This window comes from Chelonia mydas, chromosome 6, assembly GCF_015237465.2.
Source record: "Chelonia mydas isolate rCheMyd1 chromosome 6, rCheMyd1.pri.v2, whole genome shotgun sequence".
Taxonomy (NCBI): Eukaryota; Metazoa; Chordata; order Testudines; family Cheloniidae; genus Chelonia; species Chelonia mydas.
Window position 1 is genome coordinate 87562341 of NC_051246.2, and position 14787 is coordinate 87577127.

A 14787-nucleotide genomic window follows, 5' to 3' on the forward strand; every position below is an offset into this window, starting at 1 on the left:
CTAGGACACATGCTACAAGGGAGATTGAGGAATCCCCACCATTGGAGGTTTTTAAGAATAGGACAGATAAATACCTATCAGGCATAGATTAGGTATATCTGGTCCTGCCTCAACGCAGGGGAATTGATGAAGTGACCTTCAATGGTCTCTTCCAACACTATATTCCTATAGTACATTTCATCAATAAATAAAAATATATTGTTTCCCTTAATTTGTGTTTGTCTGCAAAATTACAACAAACACGTGTTGGAAAATTGGCTGCTCAAAACAAAATCAAATACAAATTACAACCAAAAACCCTACCCTTAGAGGGATTCAAATTTAAAAGACTTTGCCAATAAGTCCCCACAAGTTTGCCTTATCCCCTTTGTACTTTTTTCACTTTTATGTGGTAAGCACACATCAGTCATTATCATCAAGGCTATCTGTGCTTACCTTTGAATACTTCTTTTACTAAATCTGTCTGCTAAGTTCCTATTTTAAAAATGTTATTGTTCCATTTTGGAATTTTCCTCATTTGTCTTGATTTTATGGATTTCACACTTTTGTTTTAAGGAATTAAAATATCTATCCTATGGTTCTTTCAGTTCCTCTTTCATTAGTCAGTAATCTTAAACCTGTTTTATCATTATTGTTGCTGCTTTTAGATTTTAGTTACATGTTTATTTAAACTCTCCAATTACATTAGTTCAGTGCTTCTCTATTTTGTACTCTCTTGTAATTGGAGCTTGGAATTTTTTCCAGCTCCTCGTCCTCTAATTTTTTGCTGCCTAACAGCATATGAAGTCCCGCCCTGTTTATTCCTCCTTTTCTATTGTCCTGGACACTGTAGCATGATAGACAAGACAACAAGAACCTCTAGGGTCCCTAGCACAATCCTCACAATGGGGCTGCTCTGAAGCTGCGACCCCTGGAAGCCCCGGTGTCCCCAGCAGACCACCAGGACAGCTGCTGGGAAACCAAGCATGGCCTGTGGTGATTCACTGGAAGTTCATTGAAATGAATATTGACAGGTTTCAGAGTAGCAGCTGTGTTAGTCTGTATCCGCAAAAAGAAAAGGCGTACTTGTGGCACCTTAGAGACTAACAAATTTATTTGAGCATAAGCTTTCGTGAGCTACAGTTCACTTCATCCACAAAGTAAAACTATTTCTTATGTTTATTTCCCCGCCCCTCCCCCCACTACTGTTCCTCACACATTCTTTTCAACTGCTGGAAATGGCCCACCTTGATTATCACTACAAAAGGTTTTTCCCTCCTCTCCTGCTGGTAACAGCTCACCTTACCTGATCACTCTCGTTACAGTGTGTATGGTAACACCCATTGTTTCATGTTCTTGTATATATAAATCTCCCCACTGTATTTTCCACTGCATTCATCCGATGAAGTGAGCTCTAGCTCACGAAATCTTCTGCTCAAATAAATTTGTTAGTCTCTAAGGTGCCAAAAGTACTCTTTTTTTAAAATGAATATGTTTCCACAAAATATTTTACATTTTGACAAATCAACAGTTTCTAATAAAAGCCTGTTTTGTCAGAAAATTCTGACCAGCTCTAGTAATGATAACCAATATGAGAGGAGATGATGCTATGAATGTTTGCTTTTTTTTAAAAGGTGAAGTTGAACTAAATCTTCATACAGGGGTCTTATGGAGATAGTGATACAGCCGCAGGTATAAATGTTGCTCCGAGTGACCTGCGGAACTCAGTCTCAATGATTTCTTGGGACAATAAGAATCTAGTAGGAATCAAAGGATCATCCATATGAATAATGAAAATATCCAGTTGCATTAGCTAGTATAAAAATTAAGTCATAAGAGGATATAAGCCCTTATGCCTCAGGGCATAAGCCCCTAATTAGAGGTTACAGTTTCTCCTATGGGCAGGTTATTCTATAATTGTTCACTATGGTGGTTCATAAATCTTTCACTTGAATATCAGGTACTGGCCACTGTCAAGATACTGGATTAGTTGGACCACTGCTCTGCTGCAGTAAAGCAACATGTACGTTCCTAAGAGATGTGAGAAGAGAAATAAGGGTCAGGGTCAATGATAACACCAGGATCCTAGAAGCCCTGAGCAGAGCTGCACTCATTACTGGTTCCATAATCCCCATGGGTAACAGAAAGCATGTCAGACTACTTACTTTAGTTATTTCTACAGTACCCTGAGCAATGGAAAAGTTAGTGAAATGGGACCATGTAAAGAACTGGGTAATGTTATTAAATTACTTACTTTCTTGTACATTAAGTGGAGGGTTAATGAGATTATCTAGTGTTCGAGGTCCATACTCAGATTGTGGTGATGAAAATCCAGGAATTAAGCAAGAAAACATACACAGCTGTTCTTTACTACAGTTATTCTGAAGTGCTTGCAACCACAAGAGGAAGAGACGCACACCTTCTCGACGGATCTTAAAAGGGGGAAAAAGGAGGAGTTTTTTGTTTGTCAGACTCTTTTCTTTTTAAGCTGCATTACACTCTAGTGTGTACACCTGCAAATAGCTTCCTTACATATGTATACGAATAAGCAAAAGGACCAGGTCTGGAGAGTACAAAAGTGCTATTTTTGCACACTCCCCGGCACAATTTCCCTTTCAGTAAAGAACTACAACAGAGGGCATGTCAACAATACCACTCTTTTTTCCTCAGCAGTAATCAGTGTTACAAAATATATATTTCTTAAAAATTAGATATTTCTGCTCATAATCAAAACTATGATAGAAAAAGATTGAAGTCTCATATTAATGAGCCATAAACTATTCCTCTCCCCATATAAAGTAAAAATTAGGACTTCTTTCCTCTTGAAAGCAAAAATTAAAGCGCCACTCCTGCAAACACTATGCACCTGCTTACCTCTATTGGACTTCTCAAGATACTAAACCAGGTGCACAGAAGTTGACAGGTTTGGGGCCTATTATGAATGTAATCAATCTTGTTAGTCAGTGTTACTGGTTTTGTGCCAGTGATTATTCTAAGAAATACAATATACACATCAAAAATGCAAAAGCAAAGATATATATTTATTTTCCTTACCTTTAAGGAATTTCCGGTGTGAAGCAGTTTCTTTAAAATCAAGCCTAAAAGGAAAATACATTTTAAAGATGTTCTTTGCTCTTTATTTAACTTCAGATGTCAGAGTTCTCGGTCAGACTTGATAATCTTTTAAGCAAGTCCTTGGCAATCTCCAATTTACTCTTGGTGAACTTGAAATCCTCTGACAATCACCTCAGTGCCAGAAGGGGGAAAAAAAAGATCACCTTCTACAAGATCTGTTCCTTTTCTCATAATCAATACAAAAAAAGTTATAGAAATGTAGGATGGTGTAAATAAAAGCACAAGTGGGCAAATCCTCCTAATTCATCAATGTTGTTGCTATTCAAATACCTAGTTTAGGGTTATACTGGATAGCTTGTGTTCCAGTGTTTCTCTTTTTTACATTAAATCATTACCAGACAGGAAAAGGACTTCCTGGGTCATCTACTTTAACTCGTGGCATAGAGCAGGATTTTCCATCTACACTATCTTTATGTTTTCTCTAATATTGTTCTTTTATACAAAACTCCAGTAATGGTGCCTATGACAATCAGGGTCCAATTATTGTGTTAAAAAAGTATGTCAAGTAATGTCTTTTATGAAACCTTGTAATGTTCTGAACTTAATGGTCTTTAGGAGATATGTATACAGACTGTGGTTTTGAATTTATACAGAGAGAAAACTGTGCTAATAATCTGTGCTACAACATTCAGCTCCACCTCACAACAAGGTGGTAAGTAGTGAAGACTGGGAAGGGATGCCTCACCAAGCAGACAAGACTAGCTCCAAGCACCTTGCACTGTTCAATCCTAAAAAAGATAACTAATGAACCATTAACATTAGTAGGAAGCAACTAAAACACCCCAGCTATAAAGTCAAGAGGGGACTTCCACCACCTGAATCACTAATCTGACAGAAAGAAAACAAAAAAAACCCTGTAAACCCTTTTTAAAAGGGAAGAGGTTTGAAGTGAAGTCTATCCAGAATCGGAGGGACAGTCTTGAAGGTGGGAGGCTGTCTGAACGCTGGATCCCCACTGTGGCAGTGGGCATGATGGGAAACTTTTCAGAGACAATAGTAAGCTTTATTAGAAATGGGAGTTTAATTTGAAAGCAGAGAACTTGTGGTTGCATCTTTATGTTTATCTTCTGTGTAACTTGTATGCGTTTGCTTCCCCTTACAATTATTCTTTGAATCTATGGTTTTTCTATCAAATAAAATGTTTTGTTTATTTTTAACCCAAGCAGGTCTCCAGTGTGCGAACTATGTGGAGTGTGTGTGCCAAAGCAAGCTGCTGTCTTGGGGGCGAGGGGGGGAAGGGGGCAGGTTTCGTGCATTTGACGGTGATGATGAATCAGATGGGAAAAGTGCAGCTGTCTGGTAGTTAAGAACTTGGGGTAGACTAATTTGGGGGAGACTCGGAACTGCAAGGGTCACCTTGAAAGGAGTAACTATTCTGGTGGAAGCCAGGGTGAGACTTTATACTTGTGTGCTGGCTCCTGGTATCAGGGTCCTGAGCCATAGCAGTAAGGCACCTAAAGTTACAAGGCAGGCAGTGACAGAAGCCCTTGCTTGTCTGAGTGATCTCCAAATGTCACAGTGCCTTAACTATCTCTCTAGAAAAAAACATTTCATAATATCAGTTACCTTATTGTTAAGAAGCTTAAGAACATCGAGACTAAGTTTCTTTTTTAAAAGTTGCAGATGTTTCAAGTCCTTGCTCCTTATTATGCCACTTTAAGTAATCCCTATCCCCTCCTTTATATTATCACGCAAATAAAACTGTCAAACTTAAGACATTAAAGAACTCAGTTACACTTTATATAGTATCTTGTTTGATTTTTTTTTTAAAACCACTTATAATAAAAAAAACAAGACTTCTTTTTTAAATACAAACTCACCAATACTATGAAACTGCCACCTCTGGTGAATCCTTTCTGGAAGAAGCTGTAAAATTTTCTACAAAAGCAAAAGCCAACAATCCACACTACACAGTTATTACTTAAAAAACGTATGCGAGAATTACCAAAGATTAACAGCCGTTATCAAGAAGAAAAATGTACGTTTTCTTAATTAATAATGCTGTCTTTTTGTGGCATCCACCCACCCCAAAAACACAGCCACCCGCAGGAAGAAGATAAGCAAATGTTTAGAAAATTATTTTTATCTGCATCCAGGATTCAAGTTAAATATACATATGCAGCATTTCTTTGTAATTATATAAATGAACAAGTATTTCTATAGTGTCTTCCCACATATCTGACCACCTCCAGTTTATAACAAGCTAGAAATAGCTTGATTCACCATTGAATTACATTCTTTGTGGGGACACAAGGTAGGTAAGGTAATATCTTTTATTGGACCAACTTCTGTTGATGAGAGAGAGAAGCTTTTGAGCCACACAGAGCTCTTCTTCAAGCCTGGGAAAGCTGCATCATAGCTAAATCCAATGTGGAACAGATTGTTTAGCATAAGTAGCTAGCAGAGTCTAAAGGGACCATTCAAGGTAGAGTGGTCCGTTAACACCTCTGCAGTCATAGGACAAAAAGAGAGGGTTAGCGGGTTACAGATTGTTGTAATAAGCCATATATAGTGTCTCTGTTCAGCCCATGATTTTTAGTACCTAGCAGAGTGATCAATTTAATCCCAAGCTTGTCTTCTGAAAAAGTGTTGTGCAGGTTTCCTTGGAGGGTGAGGACTGATCTATCACTCTATATCTGACCTCTTTGTGAAGTGTTCACCCACAGGTGATAGGAAAATGATAAAAAGACAAAAATATCCTGTGAGAGTTCATTTGAGAGCATAGCAATTGTCTGATTTCACTCACATAGTTATTGGGGCATTTAGTGCACTGGATGAGGTATGCCACATGTTGTGTTAGGCATGTGTAGGATCCAGGGATGACTGCAGAGGTGTTAATAACAATCTGCCTTGAATGGTCCCTTACAATACATGTTAACTACTTACCCTAAACTATCAGCTCAACTCTGCATTTTGCTGTGATGCTGGAAGTACCTTTTCCTGAATTGAAGAGCTGTGTGTGGCTGGAAAGCTTCTCTTTCACCAACAGAAGTTGGTCCTATAAAAGCTATTACCTCATCCACCTGGTCTCTCTAATATCCTGGAACTGACACAGTTACAACTACACTGAATACATTATTTTTTGAGCAGTTGATGTTTAACCTGTGTAGTTGCATCCAAGGAAGCAGGCAACGGCCCTACCAAAACCATATTCACTGATCCTCCCCATGAAATTATATGATTTGCTCTCTCCAGGTTTGCTCCAACTTCTAACAGCCTAATCTTACAGTTCCATTGTGTTAAAACTCAAAAACTTTTCTGGCAAATTATCTGAGTCAAAAAACAATACTGGAAGATTCAAAACATCTTACCTCAAAAATAAAAAGTATAGCATCTAATTCTTCCCTCTGAGACTTGTGACCTAAATTTAATTTAAAAAGAATCCTTAAATTATGTAGTTTTCATTATGAAAAGTCATTTAAGGGCCCATTGACTAAAAATATAAATACACAAAACATCTATACTTCTACAGACACAGAAAGTAGATTTCTCACATTCCTTCCATTGCAAGGAGTTAGACTGGTTGAAAATAGTACCCTATATTTTGACATTATATTTAGAGTCTACAGATGAACACACCTGAAACCAACTGTAACTATGGAGCTAATGACTAGTGTAGTCACTAAAAATATAAAATGCAAAATATTTTGCAGGGATAACAATACAAAACCTAGATGTAAGTGGAATTTATTTAGGTTTCAGAGCAAACTTAGATTTCACTTTTTAAATTGGATTAAAATGTGAAACCGCACTATTAGATGAAAAGGTTTTGAGTTCTGGTTTATATTTTTCTCTCACAGAATATTAAAGCAAACTCCAGAATGGAGTTATAACATTCAACAAGAGAGAATTAAAGAACTTTTTAACAAAGGTGACGTTTTTTGACCTGCCCACTCTCCAGATCAAATTATACCACACACTTTATAAAACATGCAGTATATTTTGGGAAATAAAAACTATTTCTTTAAATCTACAAGTACACAGCTAGCCTTAAAATTTGAGTCTCCTCAAATCTGCATGAAGATTAGAAGGGCTAGCAGGCGAGCTTGTCTCTCCTTGCCCCATCTGAGTGTCAGTAGCTTCTCCCTTTGTATCTTGCTAAGAATGATCCAACTGGTGAACCTGCCTTGGATCTCTCAGCCCACACAGATGGTACCAAACAGTTGAGCACAAATGATGCAATCAAAGCCAACCCTGATTCAAGGTGTCAATAAACAGCTGCAGAGAAAGAAATTTCAAATTTGAAAGACATCTGAAATTCTTACCTTTTTGTTTGAGACCTACTTCAATAGTCACAAAATTTTCAAAGAACACATAATATATATGTGAAAAGTGTAGGTCAAAAAACTGTTTAAGATCATTGGACTCTGCATTCTCTGAAACATAAACAAAAGGTTATTTTTCTCTCTCATTTATCTAGCCTTATGCTTCAACAAGTCATATCAATGTTTAATAATAATACCGGAAGGTGTTTAGGATGACTAATACATTCAACACAGAAGTCAAAGCACATTTACAATTCCAGCTAATGAAATTCAAGTCGGTGGGATCGGATTGCTTAGTATAGATTTATGGCTAAGCAAGACAAACAATGACCATTCTTTCTTAAATTTGTTTTGCATGCAAGACATCAAAGGTGTCACATCAATTCTATCTTAAGCATTCCTTGAGTTCAGGTCACTCTAGTACAGTGGTCCCCAAAGAAGTGCCCGCGAGCGCCATGGCGCCTGCCGGAGCATTTTTGTGCACCTGCAGGACACTGTGCTGCCTAAATGCTGCTGCCGAAGAACCACCCGGCAGTGGGGTGTCCGGCGCCCACCACAGCCTTCTGGGAATAGCAATATGCTATTCCCACAGAAAGGTTGGGGACCACTGCTCTAGTACCTAGAAACCCACCAAGTACTTCCACCCCTCCCCCGCACCAAAAAAAAAAAAATTAAATAAAATACTTTACACAACTAACCAAAATGTAGACACATACTTCACAATTAACATCATTAAATTATATGGGCCAAATGTGTCAGTATACAAACTTCACTATATTGTTATACATTCATTCCACCTTAAATAAAGCTCTTTTTAATTATCAGTCTGACCATAATCTCCTAATTACAGTCCTCCTCACACCATTGTTCTTCTGATCCTTTTGTTTAAATCTAAAGGCATCACAACTACCTGCATGCATGATAAGCTATAAGTGACAAAGTGTAAATGACAGATATCAAATGCTTGTGCTTCAAAGCAGCACCCTGGAATCCCCATATTCACCATGGTCAAAGAATTATTATATATTTTGTGCAGAGTATGCCTTCTAAGGTATCATTTTAAAAGTCTTGATCTGTTGAACATTAATATCCTGTTGGATTGTATGTGCTATCATTGTAGGGAAATTATGAAGTTTTGCTATATGTGTGTTACTAAAATATGTCGTGAGGTTGGGAACAACCACAACCAGCCTTTTAGGTGCAACAATGGAGGAGCCAGATGTGCTGATGGCCCATTATAGGAATCCACATTCCCAAGGACTATCCCAAGAACTATATACAATTGAGACTTCTCAGAGATAGCACATAAACAATGGAGACATAACCAAGGATCTTTCCAGCAAGCTGACGAAGTGGGTTATAGCCCACGAAAGCTTATGCCCAATAAATTTGTTAGTCTCTAAGGTGCCACAAGGATTCCTCGTTGTTTTTATAAAAGAGAAGTGACATCATCACTTGTCCTCATTCCCCACACAACTCAACACCTAAAACATGTCTGGAGAACAAAGATAGAACTGCGAAGGTGGTCCCAGGCTGAAGGAGAGTTCCAGCCTGTGTATGGAAGATTTGTAACCTGCACGTATTACCTATCAGGGTGAGACACTGCTTGATTCAAATCCTGTCCAGTTTATAGAACCTCACATTGTGAATTTACTTTTATTTCTTAGATAACCAACTTTTATCTGTATGCTTACTACTTATAATCACTGAAAATCTTTCTGTAATTAATAAACCTGTTTTATTTTTTTACCTAGAACAGTGTTTTGGTTGAAGTGCTTGGGAAATCTGCAGGACAGTAGAGCCTTGGGGTCCTAGGCTGGGGGAATTGGATGGAACCTATTATTTGTTCATGAGTGGCTGGCAAAAGCATTCATGTAACTCATTTGGGTATGTTCCTGTCTGTGGATGTCTGTGTAAGTGCAGTACCTGCTGCAGAATCACAGTGCGAGAGGGAGCCCAGGCTGGTAAGACAGTACTCAGCGGTACCCAGGTCCAGGTTGCATCCCGGGGAACCCATCACAACAGTAATGAGTAACAACTAATTAAAGAGGATGGCTTTAAGTACAGAAAGTTACCAATTGTTTTTTCTGCCGCCTAAGTCTGCAATATTGCCATCTCTCACAATGTCATTCCAAGTATTGCCATTTATTTTTAAAGGATTCTCATGAACATCTGATTTCTTCAATCTTTTTCAACATCAAAACTTCAAATGTACAAAGTTTTGCTCTTATCCAAAGTGACTATCTCCGATCATCAACAATGGAGCTAATACCAGATTGCTCTCAGGGAAGATGGTGGCCCTTTAATCATCATGTGTGGAGCAGGAATGGCACGGGTAATTTTTACCAGGTTAAATCATGGTTTTAATCACACTAGAAAAAGCTAGGTAGTCAGAGTTTAAGGCATTTTCTATATTAAAAACGGTTTTGTTAACACAACACAACACTTTTAGCTGCATATTCAAATTTTGGTTACACAGGCAGTACATAAGTAGATTAATTTGGGGTTGTACAAATAGACTACAGTGGGCTTAATACTAACGTGTAATTGTAATACTGAACACTAGAATGTCTACACATTTTGGTTTGGTATTTTCTCAATGAAGTTATACATATGGCTCATATTTCAGTTTTCAATATTTATAAACAGAAAAGTCAAAAACATTCTATTACATAAAAAGAACAGGAGTACTTGCGGCACCTTACAGACTAACAAATTTATTTGAGCATAAGATTTCGTGGGCTACAGCCCACTTCATTGGATGCATAGAATGGAACATATAGTAAGATTACTATATGTATGTGTGTGTATATTTTTTATATATACACACACACACACACACACATATATATATACACACACACACACACATATATATATACACACACCATGAAAAGGTGGAAGTAGCCATACCAACTGTAAGAGGCTAATTAAGAGGAGCTATCATCAGCAGGAGAAAAAAAAACAAACAACTTTTGTAGTGATAATCAAGATAGGCCATTTAGACAGTCGACAAGCAGGTGTGAGGATACTTAACATGGGGAAATATATTGAATATGTGTAATGACCCAGCCACTCCCAGTCTCTATTCAAACTCAAGTTAATGGTATCTAGTTTGCATATTAATTCAAGCTCATCAGTTTCTCCTTGTGAAGCTTTTCTGTCGCAAAATTGCCACCTTTAAGTCTGTTACTGAGTGACCAGAGAGGCTGAAGTGTTCTCCTACCGGTTTTTGAACGTTATGATTCCTGATGTCAGATTTGTGTCCATTTATTCTTTTGCGTACAGACTGTCCGGTTTGGCCAAGGTACTTGGCAGGGGGCATTGCTGGCACATGATGGCATATATCACATTGGTAGATGTGCAGGTGAACGAGCCTGTGTTGGCATGGCTAATGTGATTAGGTCCTATGATGGTGTCACTTAAATAAATATGTGGACAGAGTTGGCATCGGGCTTTGTTGCAAGGATAGGTTCCTGGGTTAGTGTTTTTGTTGTGTGGTTGCTGGAGAGCATGTGCTTCAGGTTGGGGGGCTGTCTGTAAACAAGGACTGGTCTGTCTCCCAAGATCTGTGAGAGTGATGGATCACTTTTCAGGATCAGCTGTAGATCTTTGATGATGCGCTGGAGAGGTTTTAGTTGGGGGCTGAAGGTGACAGCTAGTGGTGTTTTGTTATTTTCTTTGATGGGCCTGTCCTGTAGTAGGTGACTTCTGGGTACTCTTCTGGCTCTGTCAATCTGTTTTTTCACTTCAGCAGGTGGGTATTATAGTTTTAAGAATGCTTGATAGAGATCTTGTAGGTGTTTGTCTCTGTCTGAGGGATTGGAGCAAATGTGGTTGTATCGTAGAGCTTGGCTGTAGACAATGGATCGTGTGGTGTGGTCTGGATGGAAGCTAGAGGCATGTAGGCAAGTATAGTGGTCAGTAGGTTTCCGGTATAGGGTGGTGTTTATGTGACCATCGCTTATTAGCACAGTAGTGTCCTGGAAATGGACCACTTGTGTGGATTGGTCTAGGCTGAGGTTGATGATGGGATGGAAATTGTTGAAATCATGGTGGAATTCCTCAAGGGCTTCTTTTCCATGGGTCCAGACGATGAAGATGTCATCAATGTAGCACAAGTAGAGTAGGGGTGTTAGGGGACGAGAGCTGAGGAAGCGTTGTTCTAAGTCAGCCATACAAATGTTGGCATAATGTGGGGCCATGCAGGTACCATAGCAGCGCCGCTGACTTGAAGGTATATGTTGTCCCCAAGTGTGAAATAGTTGTGGGTGAGGGGACAATTTCACATGTGGGGACCAGGAATGGAACTGTGATGGCATCAGGAGGGGAAATCAGGGTGGATAAAAACCAATAACTTTTTTTTAATTGCATTTTTTTATTTAAATCTGATGTTTTTGATAAAAAGGTTTTTGAGGAAAAAAAACCTATCTAAAGACAGGTACAGTATAGCTCAAAGATATCTTATCATGGAATAGGGATTATAAATTTTAATTCTATAGTATGAGACAATATATTCATGTAATGTTTAAGAAAAGTTTTGTAAATGAGTTTCAATAGTTCATGGATTAGGGACCTAATCTTATGCGGTTCCAGAGACATCTGCATAGATTATTTAGGTTAATCTTTCTATCTACCCAATGGGACTCAGTCCTCAGTCTAGAAGACACCATCAGAGACGCTTAGCTTTGCAGTTCTCAAACTGTGGATTTGTGTCTCCAGAGATAACATGCTTGTTAACAGCAAAAATGTTTTTAAATAAAATAAATACATAATATATAGAGGTGAGAAATAACAGTCCTCAACCCTATTGTCCCTCTGCAAATTTGCATACACAGAGTCAATCCCTTATCTCTTTCTAGAAGTGCAAAGTTTCAAACAGTTCAGTGAAGAAGATTGTTGGGGGCAGAATAGATCTGGACAAGGAGAAGAAATCTGGAGATAAATGTGAGACGGAAGGTAGAGGCAGCAGAAACAAAAGTGAAACTGTTTGAGCAGCATATTCCAGAAGTCTTGAGGTCTGAGCGTAGCCTTCATTGATTTGAGATATACCCAGTGGTGAGCTGGAGCCGGTTTGCACCAGTTCACACAAACCGGTTGTTAAATTTTGAAGCTGGTTTAGAACCGGTTGTTAAAGGGGTGGGCAAACTCTAGCCCATGGGACCATCCTGTCCGGCCCGCCTGAGCTCTCGGCTGGGGAGGCTCCCCTGAGAATCCCTTTTTAATCTGAACTCACCCAGCGGCGCTCTGGGTCTTCGGTGGCACTTCAGCGGCGGGTCCTTCACTCGCTCCGGGTCTTCGGCAGCAGGTCCTTCAGTGCCGCTGAAGACCCGGAGCGACTGAAGGAACCGGTTCTTCAGCTTTTGCCAGCTCATCACTAGATATACCATACCATTCTCACTAGAAAGGAAAACCTAGAATGGCAGCAGACCATAAAAAGAGACCCAGTTTGGGAACATTTTAATGAAGTTCCTCTACCTGTGGGTAAAGACAGGCATGCGTGCAAAATGCAAACATTGTAACAGAAATGGAAGGCCTGGTTGCCCAAATGAAACAACATCATGAGAAGTGTTCCTTCTCAGGAGGAAGCTGCGTTGAAGATAATGAAAGGATCAAGTCTGAACGTGCAGAACCTTCAGGTTGGTGAACTTCTTTATTTCATACGTGTTTAAGGATTGCCTGTCTTCCTTCTAGACTATTCTTGAATTCTCATGTTTGAACAAAAAATATAGTTGTTACTCTATTGTACTATCATTTTAGATGCAGTTGTGATAAAAAATAAATAGGTGAAATAGGCAGATCTTCCTTTTACAATTTCACCTTTAAAGTAGTACCGAGTGTCAGTGAATGCAATAAGTAATACTAAATGAGCAGTATGGTAATAATAATTAAACAACTGCATTGACTTATTTTGTTTTGGAGACTCCATCCTCAACATACAAGATTCTGAATACTATCCACCTCCAAGATCACCATCATTTTCTACAGTTTCAGTTATCTGCCAATGATAGTGTTTCAGTCACATCATGTATGTCACATAGCCACAGTATATCACCTGTAGCAAAAAGAAAAGAAAAAAATCTCTATCATCCAGAAACAACCATAGATAAATTTGTGATAAGAACCAGCAGAATATAAAAACAGGTAATTGATGAAAAAATTGCCCAGTTTGTTTATGCAACAAACTCTCCTTTCCGTATGATTGAGAACCCACACTTCAGTAACATGGTTCAGTCATTAAGACCAGGATACTGTCCACCCAACAGAGCAGATGTCGCAGGCAAATTGCTGGATAAAGTGTATGAACAAGAAATTGAGCAGTGTGCAAAGGGTCTAGAGGGTAAAATTGTTAACCTGTGTCTTGATGGGTGGAGCAATGTCCACAATGATCCTGTTGTATGTGCTTCTGTGACAACAGAAGGGAATGTCTTCCTTATAGAAACAATGGATATATCAGGAAATGTGCACACAGCAGAATACGTACAAGAAGTATCAGTAAAAGCTATAACAAACTGGGGGGGGAAATGAAACGTCTAGTATGCAGCTAGGTCACAGACAATGCTGCAAATGTATCCAAAATTAGAAGAGAGTCCCAAGCTAATAACATATGGTTGCAGTGCTCATTTGATGCACATCTTAGCCAAAGACTTCAGTGTTCCAGAAATAAAGGCTAATGTTGTTGAAATTGCAAAATACTTCCGTAACAACCACTTTGCAGCAGCTGCTCTGAAAAAAGTGGGAGGAACCAAGCTAACTCTCCCACAAGACGTGCGATGGAACTCAGTAGGTGGACTGTTTTGAGTACTACTTCAAGAACTAGCCTAATCTGTTAGTGAACAAAATCATGAAAAAATAGATGGCACTGTCACAGCCAACGTTCTCAACACTGGGCTTAAGAGAAATGTTGAACACGCTGTTGAACACGCAAACAATTTTAACAAAAACAAACCTGATTTAAAAAAAAAAAAACAAAACTTGAATGTTTAAGTAAAATCAAAAATTCATATGCTTGTTTTGTTAATTATATGTTTGCTGTTGAAGAAAAAAATCCAGAATACATAACGTTGTTTTAGTTAAATAAAACAACTGAAATGTCCGGTGATGTTCTCCTCCTTATACAGCATGGCAAGAAAATCCTCCAAATATTAATGATTAACCTGTTGAATTGGAGATAGTTCACCCTCCAATGACTTCATAAATATCTTCAATTACCTTTGGTAAATGAAATAACCAAACAATTATTCATTTTCTGATATAGCTGTAAAACTAACCTGAAAAGTTTTCAAAATAAATCACTTTAAAAAAAAATGTATAGTGCGTACCTTCTAAAAATGACACCTACAGCTATCTCTGACTTGTGAAGAATGTGTGTTAAGGTTATAACAACCAATAAGAATGCACTTTTATG

General features: G+C 38.5%; 1 protein-coding gene across 9 annotated transcripts in view; it reads right to left on the minus strand.

The window, feature by feature from the left end:
- The window catches only part of RALGAPA1 (Ral GTPase activating protein catalytic subunit alpha 1), a 241989-nt gene that overhangs the window by 212253 nt on the left and 14949 nt on the right, over positions 1–14787 (minus strand). For all 9 annotated transcript variants that reach the window (XM_043550010.1, XM_037900616.2, XM_007065253.3 and 6 more), the window contains exons 2-6: positions 7380–7490; positions 6426–6475; positions 4935–4992; positions 3034–3077; positions 2234–2411 (exon numbers count right to left, since the gene is read on the minus strand). In XM_043550010.1, the coding sequence (XP_043405945.1) occupies positions 2234–2411; positions 3034–3077; positions 4935–4992; positions 6426–6475; positions 7380–7490 (441 nt within the window). The remainder of the gene's footprint in view (positions 1–2233; positions 2412–3033; positions 3078–4934; positions 4993–6425; positions 6476–7379; positions 7491–14787) is intronic.